This window comes from Sebastes umbrosus, chromosome 2, assembly GCF_015220745.1.
Source record: "Sebastes umbrosus isolate fSebUmb1 chromosome 2, fSebUmb1.pri, whole genome shotgun sequence".
NCBI classification, from domain to species: Eukaryota; Metazoa; Chordata; class Actinopteri; order Perciformes; family Sebastidae; genus Sebastes; species Sebastes umbrosus.
In genome coordinates, this window is record NC_051270.1 from 24494737 (window position 1) to 24515166 (window position 20430).

At 37.8% G+C, this 20430-nt stretch overlaps 2 protein-coding genes across 12 annotated transcripts in view; both read right to left on the reverse strand.

Moving 5' to 3' along the window:
- Positions 1-7663, reverse strand: part of mybpc3 (myosin binding protein C3) — a 40749-nt gene extending 33086 nt beyond the window's left edge. For 8 of the 10 annotated variants that reach the window (XM_037749876.1, XM_037749869.1, XM_037749895.1 and 5 more), the window contains exons 1-2: positions 7518-7662; positions 2242-2511 (exon numbers count right to left, since the gene is read on the reverse strand). In XM_037749876.1, coding sequence (XP_037605804.1) covers positions 2242-2511; positions 7518-7542 — 295 coding nt within the window. In that variant the 5' untranslated portion in view covers positions 7543-7662. Of the gene's footprint in view, positions 1-2241; positions 2512-7517 lie in introns of all 10 variants that reach the window. The other 2 variants (XM_037749846.1, XM_037749838.1) reach the window with 1 other exon arrangement.
- Positions 7664-10750: 3087 nt separating this feature from the next.
- On the reverse strand, positions 10751-20420 carry spi1b (Spi-1 proto-oncogene b). Of its 2 annotated transcripts, XM_037749938.1 has the most exons (6): positions 19540-20420; positions 18955-19045; positions 17476-17672; positions 15134-15169; positions 14799-14949; positions 10751-11677 (listed from the first exon to the last, which is right to left on the reverse strand). In XM_037749938.1, exons 1-6 carry the CDS (start codon positions 19579-19581, stop codon positions 11367-11369), a joined length of 828 nt encoding a protein of 275 aa, XP_037605866.1. In that variant the 5' UTR covers positions 19582-20420; the 3' UTR covers positions 10751-11366. The 2 variants fall into 2 exon arrangements, with proteins under 2 accessions (XP_037605866.1, XP_037605875.1); XM_037749947.1 differs by lacking the exon at positions 15134-15169 and having other exon boundaries at positions 19540-20370.
- Between the last annotated feature and the right edge of the window lie 10 nt (positions 20421-20430).

Below are 20430 nucleotides of genomic sequence, written 5' to 3' on the forward strand. Positions count from 1 at the left end.
AAAAGGCTGCTGAATGAGATACGTTACACGGAAACACACCGTGTTAATAATAAGCCGACCACCTCACGGTACCGCCAGCTGTGAGCTGTGATCTGTTTTTAAAATCCCGCACCTTGGTGGAGGTTTGCGCTCTCCGGGTGCCATTCTAGTTATGAAATATATTTCTTTGAAACTTTGAGGAAGGACTTAACACACAATCAGTCAAATTTATGCATTTATACAATTTAATCTATTTGATATTCTTTTAAGCGCTGCTTTGTCAGAGTGGAAATATTCTCTGGTTAACATTTATCGCCTAAATATTTCTTATGTCTCTTATCATGTTTGAATGGCTGAACGATTTTCCATGTGTTATCAGCTGCCTCTCATGCCTATCCTGAGCACCAGTCAAGTGGTGGTTACTCATGAGGAAATAATGTGCTGGTGTGAGGGTCAAGGTCTCCGTGCAGACAGAGGGAGGGTGGCTATGATATGAGCCACAGACAGCTGTGGGACGTCTCTTGTAGCCCACTGGGCCCATTAGTCTGCTGCCTTTCTTCAGGATTTGTTTCCACCTTATCAAATCCAAACAAACGACCTCAGCGGGTCACACTGACAGACTAATGGCACCAACGTCGCTCTGTGACACACTTTGCACACAGTCAGTGCAGCATACGGAAAAATGCTCTATAAATGTGATAAAGTGCTGAACAAAATGATTAAGTCAGTGATTGCAAATGTCACATTTTAGTAAAATTGCATGTCTGTATAGTAGGCTAAATATGAAGCTACAAACAGGAGACAATTAGCTTAGCTTAGCATAAAGACTGGAAGCAGGGGGAAACAGCTAGCCTGGCTCAGTCCAACGCTAACGACATCCACCTACCAGCACCTCTAAAGTGTATGAATCATGTTATATCAAGTTTTCTTGCTGACAGTTTTACTTCCGCATCGTGCAGCCCAACTCACATGCCTGTTTATTGGTGCCTTCAAATGAAACTCGTGAGCTGGTGTTTACAACATGGGAAGTCGTGTACACAATATGCTTGGTGTTCAAGTGATGAGTCATGAGAACACCGCTGCTAAGCAACTGCAATATTAACGTTACTATCGGCGTCAGAGCCACAGAGGCTAACAATTTAGCAAGCAGGTAACCTAATGCAGTAAATGCAAAGACATAATGACAGAGGAAAAAGATGAGGCTGTTAAGGATTATCAACTTTTTCCTCAGACATATTATAAAATTTCAAAGGAAAACAATATAAGACTAAAATTACAATATATTCACTTATTGTGCACCGAAAAATTAACTTCCATGGCCTCCGCCATTTCTGACAACGTCAACAAACACGTCACAACTCGTGAACTCTGAGCTTTCCACTTACGAGGTGGTGAATACCACAAGAGGGGGGCGTTCATATGGACTCCTCTCATGAATATGGTCAACATGACCCCATTTGAAGGCACCAAATGTTTGTCCTGCTGGCCCATATACTTTACATTGGTATAAACTCATGCACATAAAAAAATGCATTGCAAACATTCACAACACATGGAGAAAAAAAGGACGTGGTTTGCAGTAGGAGGTGTCTTGTCAACAGCTTTACATGATGGTGAAAATGCTTTTGGGGAGTTTGCAGTACCGTGAGTGGCCTCTAGGGTAAATTGGCACCATGGCTGAGTGGCACGCAGTATCCAGCTCTCTTAATGCATGTTTCGGACTATGACAGTGACTTTGGTGGAGTCTCTGCTGGTTGTGACGACAAGCCGTTTTACACTTCAAGATAACATATTAATCAGTGAGCTTTAGAGGTGCTGGTAGGTGGATTTTGTCACCTTTGGACAGAACCAGGCTAGCTGTTTCCCCTTGCTTTCTGTCTTTATGCTAAGCTGAGCTAACTGTCTGCTTACACTAAACAAACAAATATATCAGTGGTGTCAATCTTCTCATCTGACTCTGCAAGAAAGCTAATAAGAGTAGCCTATTTCCCAAAATGTCAAACTATTCCTTTAAGAGCAAACACTTGGTAAGGATAGACCACACAAAGCTGTTTCAGAGACTTGTCATTGAGCAGCTGTCAGTGTGCAGAATGTGAGTTCATGTGCAGAAACATTAAGTGCATGCAGTGCATCAAGTATTTACTGCCTCAGTGGGTTTCTGCATTGAGTGCTATATTTTGCTTTGAGCTCTGTGAGGCCGTAGCCTGCAGGTGAACACGCAGAGACCTCAAACGCACAGCTGCAAGCATCAAAGTCTCCCACCTGGCTTTGGTGAAACTTTCAGGTCAAACTTGACCTTTGACCCCCCAGCAATCACTCCATAGACGTTGGAATCTTCCTTGGTAATGGCTTTTATAGCGAGGGAGTGCTTCTTTCCGTCGGCGGTGATCACGTATTTGTCGCCACTGGCAATGTCCTTTAAGTTGCACTGCCATTTTACTTTAGCATCAGGCTTCTCGGTCTCTGCTTCAAAGACCACAGAGGACCCCTCCTCTGCCTCCTGAGACTTTGGCTTCTTGGCAAATGCTGAAACTGAAGAGAGAGGGTGGGTTCAAAATAAAAAAGTAAATCTTCTGAAGTGTCAGTTAGACTTAGTTTTAACTTGTCTGCTGTAAGGGTGTAATCAAATCAAATAAATCACCCAAAATACTGTTTATGATGGGTTTTTATGTTAATAGAAGCTAATTTTGGATGTTTCCGTCCCTTCAAAAACAAATGTCATGCCTGAAGAAAGAACACATATACTGTAACAAACTGCAGATAAACAGAGAGAAAAGGAGAGAGAGAGAGAGAGAGAGAGACGGAGGGTAGAGGGGGGGAGGATGGGCTATTCATATTTTAGCAAAAACAAAAGAAGAAGAAAGCTTATGAGCTGAAAAAGTACAGTCTTGTACAGTCTGCAGCACACTGGGTGGGGCTAGCTGAAAACCAATGAATTTGCCTTTTCCCAGTCCACTGCATGTCTCAAAGCACCAACATCTGGCTTTATAATAAGTCTTATTTGTGCAGTCTTGGTATTCTCTTACATAGTTTCTGTACTTACAAGAGAATACTGAATTCTGAAGCATGCAGTTTGGGCTTCATTTGGGAAGACATGAATGTCTTGTAAATATTACTTGAGCGAGAGATAGCAAATAGTTCAAAAGAACAGAAGTTAAAAGGATGGAAAACCTGCAAGGTTATTCAACATAAACACAAACACAAACTTATCGACACTCAATCTATTATCTTCCTACTGCTGCTGTGACTTCAGTTTCCCTCTGTGGAATCAACAAAGTTTATTTTGTTTTCTCTAATTATAAAAATGAATTTAAGAAATGTCATTTCTCTATTTTAGAGATTTTGTCTTGAAATAATTAACTTGTAAATTAAAATGATAAACTAGTTTTATACCAGTGTAGCATACATTTATATATACTAGTAAATGGCAAAAATTAGCTTTTAATTGTGATAAAATTACAAAAATATTGACTTAAAGAACACAGTGGTTAGGATGGCACACATACCATCAGGTGAATTAAAGTTCATTGTTTTTTGGATTGTGGCATTGAGCGGAACTAAACTGAACAAAAGTCTGATGAAAATGAACCCAACAGAGATACATCTGGAACATCCATAACAAACTGAACATCAGCACACAATTACAAAACTGTCTACACATATCAGTAACAGTAACATGCATGAAAAATCAATATACGGTGTCTACGGTCAGTCTATTAATAGGGAGTTCTACACTCATTGTGTAAAACACCAGCTGTTGCGTTTCCTGCTGTGCTGCGAGGCCTTTTTCTCTTTTGAAAAGTGATAAAACACGCATAGCAGTGACATTCTCCAACACTTGTCATCTTTAAAAAGGACCTAAAAATAGTGATTGTAACTGACAGGCCTGAGTGCAGACATGTGTCTAACAGTAACACCATGTGTTTGGAATCATGAAACGTATGTCGGCGTAATTCAGATGCATATTGTTTCCAGGTCCCGAACAGCTAAACGTACAGAACAAAAAACACTCCATGTGTTGCAAGATGACCTTATGAGTTTATATATAGGATGCATATGTACTGGACTAATAAACCAGGCTGGCAGGCTTCAGCTGCAACAGGGGCGCAGGTATCATAGTCGAGGGATTAACCGGACTCTATTTTTGAGACTCTGGAGGCGCAGAATGAATGATGTGCCCTCAGTCTGTCTGCAGCCGGCCATCTCTACCATTACGACACCTCTTGTCATGCTGTCAATCAGCCATGCTGCCTGCTTTACCTTTCACACCATTATCGCATTTAAAGGAAAAGGACTCTCCTAATTTCAGTTAATATAAAATTAAGTAGTAAATTACGGCTCACTCCAAGGAAAAAAAAAATTTTTTTTTGTAGTAGTATGTAGTTTATTGTAGCCATGAAATGAACATGTTGGACAGAACAGATGTCTATTTGGAGTCTGTTGATTTGTGTCTCTTTGATTGTCTAAATACAAGATACTGTTGAGATGACAAGTTGTAAAGAGCTGGCAATCAGAAAGCAACCCAATTCTTTATTAATTTATTATCAAAAGTTACCTTTTTACAATTTTTAATGTTGATACCTAACAAGGTTAACACTGATATTATTAATTTAGGGATGACTTATTAATGCACACTTTATGATCTGGCCTTGTATTTTTCCATCGCAACCAACTGTTGTTTTGTTACTTTGTTGATGATATTTAACCCGCTGTTCACTTTAACTTGTACAGCACTGTTTTTAAACGTGCTGTATAAATAAACTTGACTTGACTTATGAAATGGTTGACACTAATACCCGCAAAAGTAAAACAAAGTCTGACCTTTTTTTGACTTACTGTAGTTTTCATCATTTTTTTTTTTTTCAATTTATTTAATTGTATTATTTATTCATGTTTATTCTTGTTTATTTTTTTTTATCTAAATATAATCATTTATTAGTGAATCATTTTGTTAAAGTTACCCTGCAATATTTTTTACCATTAGTGGTGCTACGGGTCAGTGTGTCCCCATTTTGTTTATATAATGCAAGAATGAAAGCCCCTTTGACTAAAATGTGTCTCAAACCTGCAGTAACTGATTTTTTGGCTACTTGGGGGCAGCGGAAACAAGTTGTGGATACAACATTGACATATCATCGCCTTTTAAATTGATATGGTGAACAAACAAGTTGTTTATTTTCACATCCAGCAGTTACAGCGGAACACTATCATTTATTTTGAGTCGTGTTTTTAGCCAACTGATGAATGTAAGTCCAATTTTAACTCTCTTTTAGCTCTTTCTTTGGTCTCCTGAGGGAAATATCTGGCTCTTTAGCTGCTAAATGCTCCACTACGTTCACCAGCTAGTCGCTAACTGTGCCTGTCTGCTGTTTGGTGCTGAGCAGGTCATGTACAGTGGGTTTTTAGAGCTTTTTCACTGAAAACAGCTTCCTGCTGCAGCTGAAAACGACGCTATGAGAGCCGTGAGAATGAATCTGCGGATTTTAGAGCTAAACAACGAGGTTGAACTCACTGAGCCGAGGGGAGCTGCAGATTCAGGTGGTAATTCTCTGTGGGTTCATTACATTGTCATATGATACACTGTTATTTTAAAAATATTAATTAAAGATCCTTTAATATAAATATTTTTTACTTTAAAGTTTATTGCAATACTTCAAAACACTGAAAAGCATCATGTTTCTTGCAGTGTTGATAATTAATTAATAAATAATGTTACAGGCGCAAGACAGTCATAACTGTTATTGTACTGAACAAATCCATGGCACTAAAAGTCTTAGCACACACAAGCTGGCCATTTGGGCTGCAATGTGTCATCTGATATGTGAGATGTCTTGCCTTTCACTCCAGCAACAACCATCCATTCCAACCTACTGTAAGAGAGGAAGACAAAAAAAAACTGGGGAAACTCATTTGTCAAGTTGGAATCCTGTCTGGCATTTTTGGATCAGTGGTGCATTTTGTGAATGCAGTGATGCTGGACATGTGGCAGTGTCCATTTCACATCACACAATGTTTCCACCTGCATCATGTGACGCGTAACTGAGTTCCTGACACGGCCAAAAGGGGCTTAGAGAAACTATCACACCACTGGAAAACACTTTGACCTAAGGATGGATAATTGCATGTGATTTTGGCAACCGGCTGTGAATAGCTTGTTCTAAGCTACTTTATTACGCCCTTGGATTTGAATTGTTGGAAGCATAAACAGTTACTTTACCTGATCTACTGCATTTTTATGATGTTCACTACTATTTGCAGGACATTTTATCCACCACCCAATTTCAGTTTTGTCTGAGCAGCCGTCAATCACTCACAAACTCCGATCAAAAGGTCAAACTAGGCAGCGCTGATCAAATGTGAATCAATATTCTTTTATTGTAATGCCTATTTCTCGCCTCAAATGTTTTCAGAAACATCTTGTAATGTACTGTTTAGCTGTAAAATGAGAAGTTTGTGACCCGGCAGCCACGTTGAGAACAGTTGAGGAAATACCAAGCACCACCCACCAGCCGGAGCACAGCCAATAGTAACGCTCAATAGGAACACTCTCTCTGAAATGACCTGTGATTGGTCAAAATCTCCCGTCATGGGCAAAACATTTTAAAGCCTGAAAACAGATGAATAATCTGAAAGGTTATTATGGAATTTTTGCCCAAAGATCAAATATATATGCTGAAAAATATACTGCCTAATGCCACTTTAAGTAAGTAGCCGTGTAATAAGCGGGATAATGTACAGCAAGTCGGTTATTGTTGTGAAATAAATCCCTTCATCGCCCTGTCAGGGTTTATTCCACAACAATGACCCGCTGGCTGTACATTATCCCTTACATATATAGCAAAAATATTGTAAAATTTCATAATATGTATAAAGTTACTTATCAACACATCTATAATTGTCCTACTGCTGCCGTGACTTGAGTTTCCTTGTGTGGAATCAATAAAATATATTTTATTTATCTTGTTATACAAATAGTTAATAGTTTCCATTTTACAGATTTTATTGTCTGGAAATAATTAACCTGTAAATTTGAGTATATGCTACTAGTGTTATACATATATTTCATATATACTGGTAAATGGCAAAAATCAGCTTTCAATTGTGACAAAATGACAAAAATAGTGACTTAAAGAACACTGTGGTTACACGATTAAACTGCATGATACAAACTTCCATTTTCTTTACGTGAAATGTAATTTCACATGATTCTGCAAAAAGTACATCACAGTTTGGAGTATGTGTTGTGGTTTTTAGTTGCTTAAGAGTGGTATGGCCCAACACAGCAGAATATTTTCTCACACATAATGTAATATCACCTCGTTAGTTTGTGTAAAATATACCACTAGATATTCAGTTGCAGCATGTTGATAAATTCACAATTTATACAACAGGTCATATAGACTTTTTTTAGACAATTTGTTTGACAACAGGATTACGCTAATATCAAAAAAAGTTTTTAGACAATGTACTGTAAGTTGTTCCGTTCTCATGAAACATTATGACAAAATGTTCAAAAGTAGCTGAATGAGCCCACATACCTGCTTTTTTGACTGGCTCTGGCATCCTGAATGATCTCCTCTCCTCCACAATGTGACTCACCGTTCCTAAACAGTCTGCCGTCTATCTCGACCCCGTGCCTTTAATAGTGGCGCTGCTGCCAAAAAGCCCCCCCTTCCCTCCTTCCACGAACCATCCCACCTCTCCTGACATTTTTTTCCTACAGTAGGCCCAACACAATGTCCAAAAACACAACAGCCACCCCCTTGTACTCCCCCCACCCCCACTCACGTCTGACCTCGGGCTATATTTCAACCATCCTTTCCTCCAACACCTCAGCTGAATGATAGGCCTTGAGAGGGAGGGGAAGGGATGTAAGGCAGTGGTTAAATTTAGAACCTTGAATCCTAAAAAAGTCTCTTTACTCTCCCCACATCTGTGCTGCACCCGGTGCCCTGTAAATCTAAGAGTGAATACGAGAGGCTGGTGGAGAATACGAGATCTATAAGTTTGTTTTATCTGTTGGCAGAGATGAGTGTTCTTCCCTTTAAGGAATCTCTCCACAGTTGCAGACTTTCTTTACATTCATTTTTGTCTTTGTTTAACACCTTTAAACTATCCTTTCCCCACAGGCATTGTATACGTTTTCCAGCACAAACTCAGCTAAAACTCTGACATTTTCAATTTGAAAAAGTATAAAGCAGCCAGGAACACAAGATACAAAAAAATGACACTAGCCGCATCATACAAATCACACGAAATACAAATCTAAAAATGATTATTAATAATAAATTATTATACTACGTTCTACTGTACTAGACGATACTATATTTTATGATATTATACTATGCTATACTAGTTTTTACTATACTATATTATGTTTTACTGTATTGTACCGTAGTGTACTACCATACTGTACTACACTGAATTATACTAAACAATATTTTACTTTACCATAGCAGTTTAACTCTACTATGCTTTATTTTACTTTACTACACTATGTTTTACCATACTATGCTATATTTAACTTTACTATACTATATTATACTATATTTTACTTTACTATACGATGCTATATCTTGCTTTACTATACTATACTATATTATATTTTAATTCACTAAACTATGTTTTACTAAACTCTGCTAAATTTACCTTTACCATACTATTATATGTTTTACTTTACTAAACTATGTTTTGCTATACTATGCTTTACAGTATTTTACTAAACTATACCATACATTACCACTGTATACCTATAAATCTACTATAAACAGGGAAGTATATTGTATGAAGTATATTGTATATTGTATAAAGTATATTGTATATTGCATAAAATATCATATTAAGGAATATTGTAAATATACTATAAATACTTTAATAGCCATAAATGAAACAAGAAGAAGAAGAGGATCTCCATCCTCTCACAAGTCTTTTGGTGTTGTCGTCTCAATCTCAATCTTACCCGTTTTTGTTTTGAGATCTTAATCTGGAAAACATACTCTGTAGCAACTGAACCCTGCAGATGGCAGCTGGACCAGTCATCAAATTGTGAGAAGTGGTTTTAGTTGACCACAGCCGTGACCAGTTCTGTATTCTGAATTTAAACTTAAGAGCCACATGTGTTGCTTAAATCGCTTTATCATCAAGCCCTTGTTGTGACCCTTCCTTCTGTAAATGTATTCAGCTTTTCTGATCTTGCCGTAATAAGACTGATTATCCAGCTCTGGTTAAGTTCTATTGCATATCACATTGTATTGTATTGTTTTCCATTATATTCTATTCAAGGTCATTTTTTTCATCTTCTGTTAGTTCTGGGCATCAGTTACAACTTGACCATTGAGGGGAGCTGTTGGCTCTTGGGACACCAGGTGCTGCAGTATTTTTTATATTTACACACTGCACATTACATTTTAGCAAATTATTACTCCTCCTTTGTATTACAGTTTTTGTGTTGTATTATCTATTATTTAAATTTCCCTGAGGTTTTAGTGTTGTTTCATTCTATTTTATTGAACTGAATTTCATCTGCAAAAGTGGCCTTGAAATGTGGTAAATAAATATAGTTAAGTTTGTATTTTTCTGTTAAAAGGGAGGTGTGATGGTAGTGACAATGATAAGCATTTCAGAAGCATCTCCGTAGTGTTTGGACAGTTTGCTAAAAACTACTTTGTTTAGGATAATGATGAATGAAACACTTAAAGGTCCCATATTGTAAAAAGTGAGATTTCTATGTCTTCTATATTATAAAGCAGGTTCTAAGTGCTGTATGTGAAAGTATCGAAACATTCAATCCATGGAGAAATACACAGCCCGTATTCAGAAACTGTGGCTTTGAAACAAGCTGTCAGGATTTATGTCAATTTGTGATATAACGTATCTATAATATATAGGTTGTGTCCAAAATTCCATACTAACATGCTGTTTAGTACGCTAAAACAGTATGTGAGATGTTTTAGTAAGTCCGAAACCTTAGTATGAAACCAATAGTATGCAAATTGCATAATATTTCCAGTGAAATATTACAGTATGCAACGCTGGACACAACAGCGGCATCAACTTCCAACAATGCAATGCGGTAGTGACGACAAAGTTCATGACAGACAGCTCTGTAACATCAATAACGCTTCAATTTAACTGTCAGTGTATGTGAATCAGCTTACAGGAAGTAAACATTGACTCAAACTGCTGCCTAGCAACACAATTCCTTTGCAATTCCATTGCATGTCCTTTGAAATGAGGTAAAACAAAGCGTTTCAGACGGAGGTTAAATACTGACATATTCAGGCAGACAGTGTGAGGGAACGTTTTTGGAACATTACAGCATGCAAACGTGTTCTAGTAGAAACACAAACTGAAAATGAGCATGAAATGGACCTTTAGGAGGAAACAAACTATGATAACTACACAAAAACAGAGATAAGTTATTACTACACAATCAAGCCTTTCAAGAAAAACTACAGTATTCAATGCAGAGAAACACATCTGGATGCACAGCAGCATTGTATACTTAGACTATTCAGATGTGTCTCTTTGGGCTTTGCCTCTATGAGTAAAGAGCTGGCGCCTGCAGCGTGTCAGGAGACACAAGCAGATATATGTAAGAACTGAATGACAGGACACTTTAGCCCCTCGCTCTGCATTAACCTCATAGTTCCTCATAGTCACCAGCTATCTTTATAGCTATAATGAAATGTGAGAGACCTCACCTTCTTCTGCTTTGCGTTTTACCTCTGATGTGAGATGTTATCACTTACAAACAGTTCCCATACACATATACGTTTATGAACAATTTATTGTTTTTACAAGCAATTCTTAATTATACAGAGTTTCGTGTATTCATACAAAACATTTGTCACGTAAGCAATCATATTAATTCTTCTTATAATGGTCCTAAAAGGTTAGTCTATCCTATTAAAGACTTATTTGTGTCTCATTGCCGTTTTAAATATGAAATTGCAATTATATATACAACACATGGAGTACACATAGTATTACTCATAAGAGAACTTTAGTCTGTCCAACACAAGGAGAGTCAAACAGTAGGAAGAAGGCCCGGGCCTATACTGGGACATTTCAACTCTCACTAGTTACATGGCTTGAAACAAAATTTTTACCGAAATATTGAAAATGTATAAACAGACATTTCCAAAAAGAATATTGACTGGTATGCATACTGGGCGTCACCCAGGCTCTAAGACTCATACAGCGTAACTGCAACATCCCCCTTTTGACTTTACACCATCAAATATTGGTCCCACTGTACAGCAGCAATGCTATTCACAAAATGTGATATACAAGATCAGCAAGTTTGATTAAGCATCCAACACCAGAAACTACAACTCAACACTTTTCGTGCATAACTCTTGACATTATTTCAGTATCCCTCCTGCCTACATGTATTTCCTCTCCAGATGAGTTTTCCCCAGCACCTCATCACTGAACTGGTACGTCAGCTTCTTCTTGATCTTTTTCACCTCTCCAGTTTTGCCATAGTTGCGTAAGGCACGAGCCATCTTCTGATAGGTCATTTTTTTGCGGTTTCCCTTCTGGAACCCCCAGCGGTGGGCGAGAGCCTCCTTGTGTTTGGAAGAAAACTGGAATGTCCCTTTGTCTCTGTCCACCCACCAGATACTGTCCTTCATTTCGCCGTTCCTTAACAGGTCCAACAGGAACTGGTACAAACGGATCTTCTTTTTACTGCCTGTTGGAAACACCAGAGAGTTGCAATGTTACTAATTTTAAACTTCTAACAAAACAGTATAAAGCCCTATTTATTAGCTGTGGCATATGACAAATGGGGTGGGTCAATACTGTTTCTGCTAGTTTCAACCAGTCAACCAAATCCGTCATAAATATTGTGCAAGAGATCTCAGACATTAGGCAAATTAGCAACAAAAAAGGGGGGCAGATGCGCAATATATGTTTTCTAGGTCCTGTTTTTAATCTTTAATATGAAGTAACTTTACAAGACAATGACATGACTACAAAAGAAATTCCTAAGAAGTACTGGCAGATGTAATCATTCTTGAGTCACTATTTTAGTATTTTCCACAGTCATGGTGCTACGTGGTAGTTGACGACATATTTAACTGTTTTTGAAATAGGGTATTAAATATTAAGATAAGACGTTTGGGGGTGTGTACGTTTTTCTCATCACTTTACAAATGTACAGAAGAATTGATCAAACTCAATGTTGGAGTGCTGAACTCTGAGACACTTTATGGTTGCCATTACTTATCTTGCAATACATGGGAATCTAAGGACCATGCATGTTGCCTCTCTGGTTAATCTTTTTGGAACATTTTTCTGAGACAACCTGAGCCAGACAGATGGTCTCTACACTCGGAGAACCATGTTTACTTATTTATTTGCCTGTTCTCTATCCATCTCCGCATATTCCAAATGTACATGGACTCTGTAAGGCCAGGTTCAGATTAAAAATTGCATTGCATTAACAAAACTGCAAAGGGCTAACTTCAGTGTAGTAGATGACATACAATCACTGCCACCGAAGTGCTCACAGAGCTGCTTGAATAAAAATGAACCTCATTTTCCAAAAAACATTTGGTTACAGGCCCTGCAGATCAGACACTACTCAGGCTCAGCTGGTCCTGTCACATCCTAAACTGACTAAAAGAGGAAGTGGAGAGCAAGCATGTAATCGCAGCAGGACATGTCCCCCTCCTCAATATGTGACAAATGGAAATGTTTTCCCCACCATATTTGTAATGAATGTCATTAAGTGCCTCCAAAAAATAAAATAAAGCTAATCTACTCCCCTCAATATTCAGTGTTAAACCAACTGGATGCTCACCGATCTCCTCCTGCTTCCTGTTGGTGTTCATGTCAACCAGAAATATTAAACACAACAGCTGTGCATGCGGCCATGCACAGTTGATTACTCACAGGTCTACTACACAAGTAAAACACAGTCACTGATGCACCCGTTGAATATAAACCAGTGTTTTTCTGCTCTTGCTGATGAACACATCTGGGTGTTTGTCAGTGTAACAGGCTGGAGGATGATTCGAGTTTCTCTAAGTCGTTTGTCTTTTGAAAACTGGGTCTGTAGTTAGTGTGTCACTAAACTGTGAACCGAGCAGGTTATCATCGTGTTGGTGGTGAAAACACACTAACTCTGTGTCCTGTGTGTTCCGTGTTTTACTGAACGTCCAACATGTAGCTGCTGGTTTAAGAGTTAAGACTGAAAATGTGTAGTGTTTCGTCGTGCTTTATGTAAATGTGCTGATGGCTGTCCACATTTATGCAGCGGGGCTTGGTTAAAGTAAACAAAGCGGACCAAAAGATCACTGACAAGGTGGCACCTCATCAGAAGGCCCAAAAGGTATAGCCACTGGGAATAGCCTGCCATTCTCCTAGTACACCTGCTGGATTATTTCCACAATCCAATATAAACATCCAGCCTTGGAGACCGAGAACATTCTAGTTTATAACACACAAACAACAACTCTATCTTTTTGTGAGCCCACTTCCGTTAAAGATGCATGACCAGCAGTGTAAAAGCAGTTGTGCAACCAGAAGCTCATCCTAAAAGTGCATCTTAAATTGTCAGCAGAACACAAAGCTGACATGACTCAAGGCCAGATCTCCGCTATCCCAATGCGAGGAAGACAACACTGGCCTGCTGCAACACTGCTGAAGAATTGAAAGTAAGACTCATTTTAGTTCATGGGCTACATACTGCCCAATTTGATCTCAAGTGGGCCTGACCAGTAAAACTGTTGGATAATAACCTATAATTAGCAACACCTACAAATTCACTTTCTTTTAGTGTAAAGAAGTACATTCTGAAAATCTTCACAATTAATGAACAATCCAGTTACAAAACAGATGATGAACAGCCTGAGATGTCTCACTGATCTCTCAGCTACGACTAAAAACAGACTGCTGTTTCCTCAAACCTGCCAACAACTCATTTATATTCTCTGTTCTCAGTTGTCTTTGAAGTTTTTGTATTTTCTGCCCAAATGAGTCGATAATGGCGCGGGATATTATATTCCTTGACCACTGAAAGGTGCTGTGAACACACCAAGAACACTGGCTTCCCATTGACCTTTGTGAAGAAATAGGAACTGGTCCATTTTTCTTGGAAGAAATGACACACTGTGTCCATTTTTCTCCTTTTTGACTAAAACATTTTCTACCGGTGGCTCCTGCATGAACAGTAGCCTACGCTTGACAGTGTTGCGTCATGTATCCTGTACGGGAGCACGTAGGATCTCTGTATAATAGCGTATCCAGCATAGGGCCTGCTACTCTTATTAGGAAAAGAAAATAGGAATAGCAGTGCATTTTATTGAAAAATTGGAAATAATGGTACAGTGTGTAGGATTTTGTTCCATCTAGTGGTGTGGTTGCAGAATGCAACCAACTGAGTACCACTCTGCTCACTCCTCCCTTATCAAGACTGCGGTAACACGAGCCAACACGTCCAAAACCGTGGTAACGCTGTTCGCCTTGCTACTTTAGGACTAACGGATGTCAGACAGCGGCTGCACGTTACTACAGTTTCACAATTGCGTCAGAGAACTACGGTGGCTTTCAGGTAACCTAAAAAAGTGAAAGGCTCTCTCTCCTTTGACGGGCCAGTTCTGGCCCTCGGGCCGTATATTTGACACCCCTGATCTAAAGCAAGTCCAGTGACTTAGCACTTCTAGATATATCATGACCTGGATGACTGAGAATCCTCACATGGCCAGCACAGTTGGTTTGTCTTAAAGTATCCGTGTTAACTGCTCAGTACTGAACTGCAGTGCTCCCCCACAGCATATATGAAATGGCCTGTAAATCTATATCCTTACCCAGCTCTCCTGATGTGACATAAGGGACTCGATCTCTCAGACACTCCTCATCAGACACCTCCAGTGGAGGACTTCGTGCTCCGTGTTCCTCGTCATCAGAGCTGCGCTGGGACACGTGCGGTGGATACACGGCCCGAGGGAAGAACGCTACCTACAACACAGGAGTCAAAATTCATTAACATCAGCAATAGTTTAAGCTTAGCTTGTTGACCATATTAAAAATCCCTTTATGTTGCTCCCAGCTTTTGGAAAAAATACAGTTTTCCATACTGTATGAGAATGTTACACAATTAAACCAAAAGAAAAAAAACAAACAATCAAAAGCATCATTTTACCGGAATCCAGCATGACATGTTCAGATTTTTGGGGATCTGAGTGGGAAAATAAAGCAAATAATGTTTGGCTGTAAACGATGCACACTAAATCCGGAGAGTACATTTACTCAAAGAGTAAGGTACTTGTACTTGGTTATTTCCATTTTAAGCTACTTTATACTGCTACTACACTACATTTCAGAGGGAAATATTGTACCATTTAGTCCACTGCATCTATTTATCAGCTAGTTACTATTTTTCAGATTAACATTTTTCACATAAAACATATTATCATATATCACATATATAAAACATGATGCATAAAGTAATGCTTACATGTTAATGCATCACTAATAATGACCCAATCATATAGAAATATAACACTGACAGAGATAATTTTGCTTAAATAATTAAAGTATATTTCTTTGCTTAAGCTTTTATACTTTCATTTAAGTAAAGTTTTGAAAGTAGAATCTTCACTTATAATGGAGTTTTTTGTTGTATGGTAGTGATACTTTTACTTAAGTAAATCCACTGAATACTACTTCCACCAGTAATGATATTCAGAACAAATAGATTTTTTATTCTCCCAAAACCAATTTCAAAGAACCATGTCTGACACTTTTTTATAAGTGATATATTTATATATATATTTTTATACTTGTGATTTTATATGGCCTATTATTATTTTAAACTACAGTTAGGGCCATTCGGAGGGATTACTTTGCTACAGATATATTATACTGTACCTAACATCAGACACATATTCTGACGTCTGTGTGGGTTTGCACTAAAATCTTCTCACTATAAGTGAAAGAGGCGACATCTCTCTCTCTCTCTCTCTCTCTGCATGAGCTGTGATGTGTGGACGCTGCTTGAGCTGTATATGCCTGGCTGGGCAACACGTGTCAACGTTATCATCCTTCATAAACACTTACATGTGAATTCTATATGTGAACTGTGGTTTCCACATCGTTTTGTCATGGATGTATTATTCACAATAACAAGCCTAATCAAATTGAGGTTCATCTGTGAATGAAATTAAATGTAATGTAATTTAAATATTATTTCAAAGTGAATAATCAGTTTTTAAATTGTCATGTATTCCTGGAGACAACAATAGGTGTATCAACACAAAGGTTCTCCAGTACTGCTTAAGATTCAAAGATCATATGTAATACTACTATAAGTTTGATGTTTAACTACTTTACATATACTGTATCTGCTTGTTACTGACGCTACATCACACATTAGGACATATTTAAATCCGTGACACCTCATTGTGACCTCAAGTGGAAAAATGTAGGTGTGTTCAGTTGGATGTATTTGGCATGTAGCCTGTAATCTTGATTAGAGTTTAAAATATTAATAATAGAACAACAAATTAAATAGGCGGGTGAAATTGTTTTGTATTTAAGTTTACATTCTCTTTTAAATTCACTTTTTAAAGTCTATATTTCTTCTTTTAAATACATGTAAAACAACACATTATGAATTGCTACACACCTTGATATTGCCATAAGTGTTTGAATTGTGCTGTGTACCCAAATTTTGCCCTTTTCACCTCTGCTTATTTGCAAAAAAAAAGCGTGTAATAATGGGCCAAACACATGATATGTGGCAGTGAAGTGGTTTCATAGTTGAAAATGTTGACTTAGTTAGAGATACTGCACTTGAATGCAGTCAAAAACTAGAAACCAGTGTTCTGGTTCACTGGTTCACAACTGGATGGGTGAAGCGTGCAGTTGTGATACAGTGAACTTAACTGAGCCTCTCTATTCAAAGAAAATGTTCTGTTTAAACTGAAATTAAAAAAAGAAAAATGCCAAAATTAAAGTTTTTCTTGTAACTCAAAGATTCACTTCCTGATTTGTGTCGCAGGACCCTAAATGGCCTCAAACTCCCTGCATGTTCTCTTGGATTTGAAACCCAACAGTGAATTGTGTTGAGTTTGAAGACGGCTACAGTGAGCTAAAAGGATATTTGGAGAATTAGAGGTGTATATGAAGGTAATAAAGCCTCTATGTGACATTTCCCATCAATCAACAGCTGTCTGTTCCTTGGAATTATATATTTTTAGTGGAATTAGTACTACACAAGCCTTAATTTAGTCAGTGCACTGAAGCCCCTGGCTAATAATACAGTACATAACTCACCAGTAACTCTAAGATAACATTGCTTTATTAAAAAAAATACTTTGTAAAACACAAGACATTTTTTAGTTGTTAGTTTTCTGTATTTTAATTAGATTTAATTTGTTGTACACGTTTTTGTGTGCAACTTACACTCATGTGTGCATGTGTTGATGTACTGTATGTCTCTGTGTTCCTTTAATGGTTTTGTTGGGCGACAGAAGGACTTACCGGTTGCTGTAACACGTGTGGATGTGCCCCGAGATTTGGATCGAGCAGGCTTTCTGCGTCGTACCGTATGGCGTCATGTCGTATGAGGCTGGGCGCGTGGAGAGCCGGCACACTCTGCAGCTCTGTGAAGTTGGCCTCTTGGAGGTTTTCAAACTCGACAGGGTGTACGTGAGGGTGAGGGTGGTAGTCCCAGTGATCTGAAGAGAGAGAGAGGTGAGAAACGGCATAGTGGCCACAGCTTTATGTTGTTTCATATCATCACTACTTTCCTGTCTCAACAAAAGGACTGTACTGTATAACTCCAAACAAAAAAGACAGAAATTAACCTTAAACAGCTTCATACAACAGTCATGAACATGTCTTTAAAGTGAAATACATGTTTAAACAGTTAGAGATGACTCATGGAAAAAGCAAGATTGTATGTCTATGGAAATCCAGCTTTGTCATAAGATATCTAAAACCACTAAGTCAAAAGCAAGTGGACTTGATGACGAGCAGCTTACTCATAGTGCTTGAGTTTGCATAAACCGAGTGAAATGAAGAGAATAATAGAGAATTCAGCATGAAGCTCTTTCCTGTTTGTTGCCATGCTAACAGCGTTGCCACATCCGTTGACTCTGACTTTGCACTCTTAGAATTAAACAAGATAATTAAACAAGTCAAGTAAAGTTAAAGTTTTCCGAATTTCGAAGTGTAGCTATGGAAATAAAGGAGAGCCAAATAATTGAATTCGTATTTCACATGCACATTACTGAAACTACAGTACTACTACTGCTATACTACTGTATACTAATTGATAAGAAATCCATGTCACACATCCACTGTAACACTGTAGGATCATTATTTTGTATATGTGGTGTTTTAATTTGTATTTTTTAAGGATATTAGATATAGATATGAGATATTTTTATCACAACGACAACTGGTGCTTTCTAAGTGGGGATGTTTTTTGCTTTAAGGTCAGGAAAAGTTTTTTTTTCCCCCATCTATTCAGATTGTTTTGGTGCAATATTCAAAACTGTTGATTACAAGAGAAAGTAAAGCACCTCTCTTGTATCAACAAAACCCCATGGGGCACAAGTTTGTTCTATGTCTGTAAGTCGAGCGGCCGAAAGAAATGGCATCTGTTTCCTGTGTTCCATACACCCTAATGTGGTGCGCTCCAGCTGCACACACTGCAGGCTTTTTATGTACAACGCACCAGAAAAGACACCACATCAGGTCATGGTGACTAATTTGAAGATTAAACTAGAAACTACAGTATTTTCTTTTGTAATTAAAATTAAAAGCATTGTATTAGAAAAAAGATTTATGTCATTTTGTGTTTTGCCCCATTATCATCATCATCCATTTGCATTTTAAAATGTTTTTAATTTAAACATCACTCTCTGTAATTTAATAGAACAAGTTGCAATGCAAATTGAAACACTGAGACATGACATCACAAGAGACAAAAATGTATGTTGAAGTAAAACTCACCTGCCTGGATATCTGCCTCTAGGACATATGGATTATAATATTCTGTAATTTGGTGTCTGTAGATCTCAGGATCGTACATTTCTTCTGAGTGCTGCAGGAGCAAATAAAAAACACTTTCAGCCACAAGATCTCATGAACGAAAGACAAGTCTTTTACTAGATGGTGATGGAGATAACATACATTCCTTTTAAAGGAAATAATAATACTCACCATTTGTCTTTAATAAAATGTTCACATTGTTTCTATATATGTTTTGTAAGTCAGATGAAGCATCAGTAATATGTGTTATAGTAACGACTTTTTTTTTTCTTGCCACTGCTGTTCTGAAAGTTTGTAGTTTCATTTTCAGGTCGCCGGTAGTATAAAAGACTCTTAAGGTTTGTGTGCTCTATTCAAATTGAAGTAGACTCACATTAAGTCATCTTATCTGAAATAACACCTGTTGTCCATCCTCTTGACTATAAAAAACATGTTTTAATGCTGCATTAAAAACAAACAAAACTACTCAAGGAACTCTTTTAAGCTTCAGAAGCTTTAAAGTCTCTCCGGAGAGTTTAGATAATGATAGAAATAAAAGATACTTACAGGCGGGATGAGGTAGCTCTCCATTCTGTATGGATGCAACATGGAGACCTCTTGTCCAACCGACCGACTCGCAGATGCTATGCAGGCAAAAACGCTCTCACAACCTTTCAAAACTTTTGCGGCACCATTGCACAATGTTTCAAAATTTCCTCTCACTCAACGAAAACCAAAAAATCTCTCTCTCTCTCTCCCTCTTATTCTTATAACATACACTTTTGACCTGAGCTACTCTCGGAGGCCTTCAGCTGTGTCAAATAAAAAGAAATAAACAAGGCCCGCTGTTTGACTGTAAAATGAAAAAAGGAACTTTTGACTTCTGTAAAATTTCTGTGGGTGGGAGCAATAGAGTGTGTCTGCTAAAGGTTCCTGGCCATTGATGATTTGTCAGGGGAGACCATGAAACTTTTCTCATTTATCAGGGTCTATATACTGTCCCCTCCCTTAGCAGCCAATCATTATCAAGTGATTTCCTCACTGTCAGTTTCTCCCCCACAAAAACAGTGTGATAAACACATTGAGCTGTTGAATATTTAATGTTTTAAGTTTGGTTGACTTTATTCATTGCATGTGCATTTAAAATGTTTTTCATTTAAATTATGGCATGATTTGGTCTCAACAGCAGCAGAGTCATACTTCGCAAAAATGTGGTTGTTGCCATTCAGGGCATTTATAAGCAGTATACAAGCATTTAATAATAAATAGTTTATTGTTTTCCCCACCCACCTTTATAAGCAGTATATAAGCATCTAATAATACAGAGTTTATTGCACACTATGGTGTAGTTGTACGCAGATATAAGGACATTTTAAAGTGTTTATTAAGTTGTTTTTTTTTTGCTTGTTTGTTGATGCAGATAAGTTATAACTTAGTTATAATTTAGAATTAGTTATA

Excerpts from the sequence above, each read along its gene's own strand:
- spi1b (XM_037749938.1), bottom strand. The coding sequence starts at position 19,581 with ATGTTGCATCCATACAGAATGGAGAGCTACCTCATCCCGCCT. Across the intron at positions 15,170-17,475 it reads CACACGTGTTACAGCAACCG|ATCCCCAAAAATCTGAACAT; the intron begins GTAAGTCCTTCT and ends TTTCCCACTCAG. Across the intron at positions 14,950-15,133 it reads ACATGTCATGCTGGATTCCG|GTAGCGTTCTTCCCTCGGGC; the intron begins GTAAAATGATGC and ends CCTGTGTTGTAG.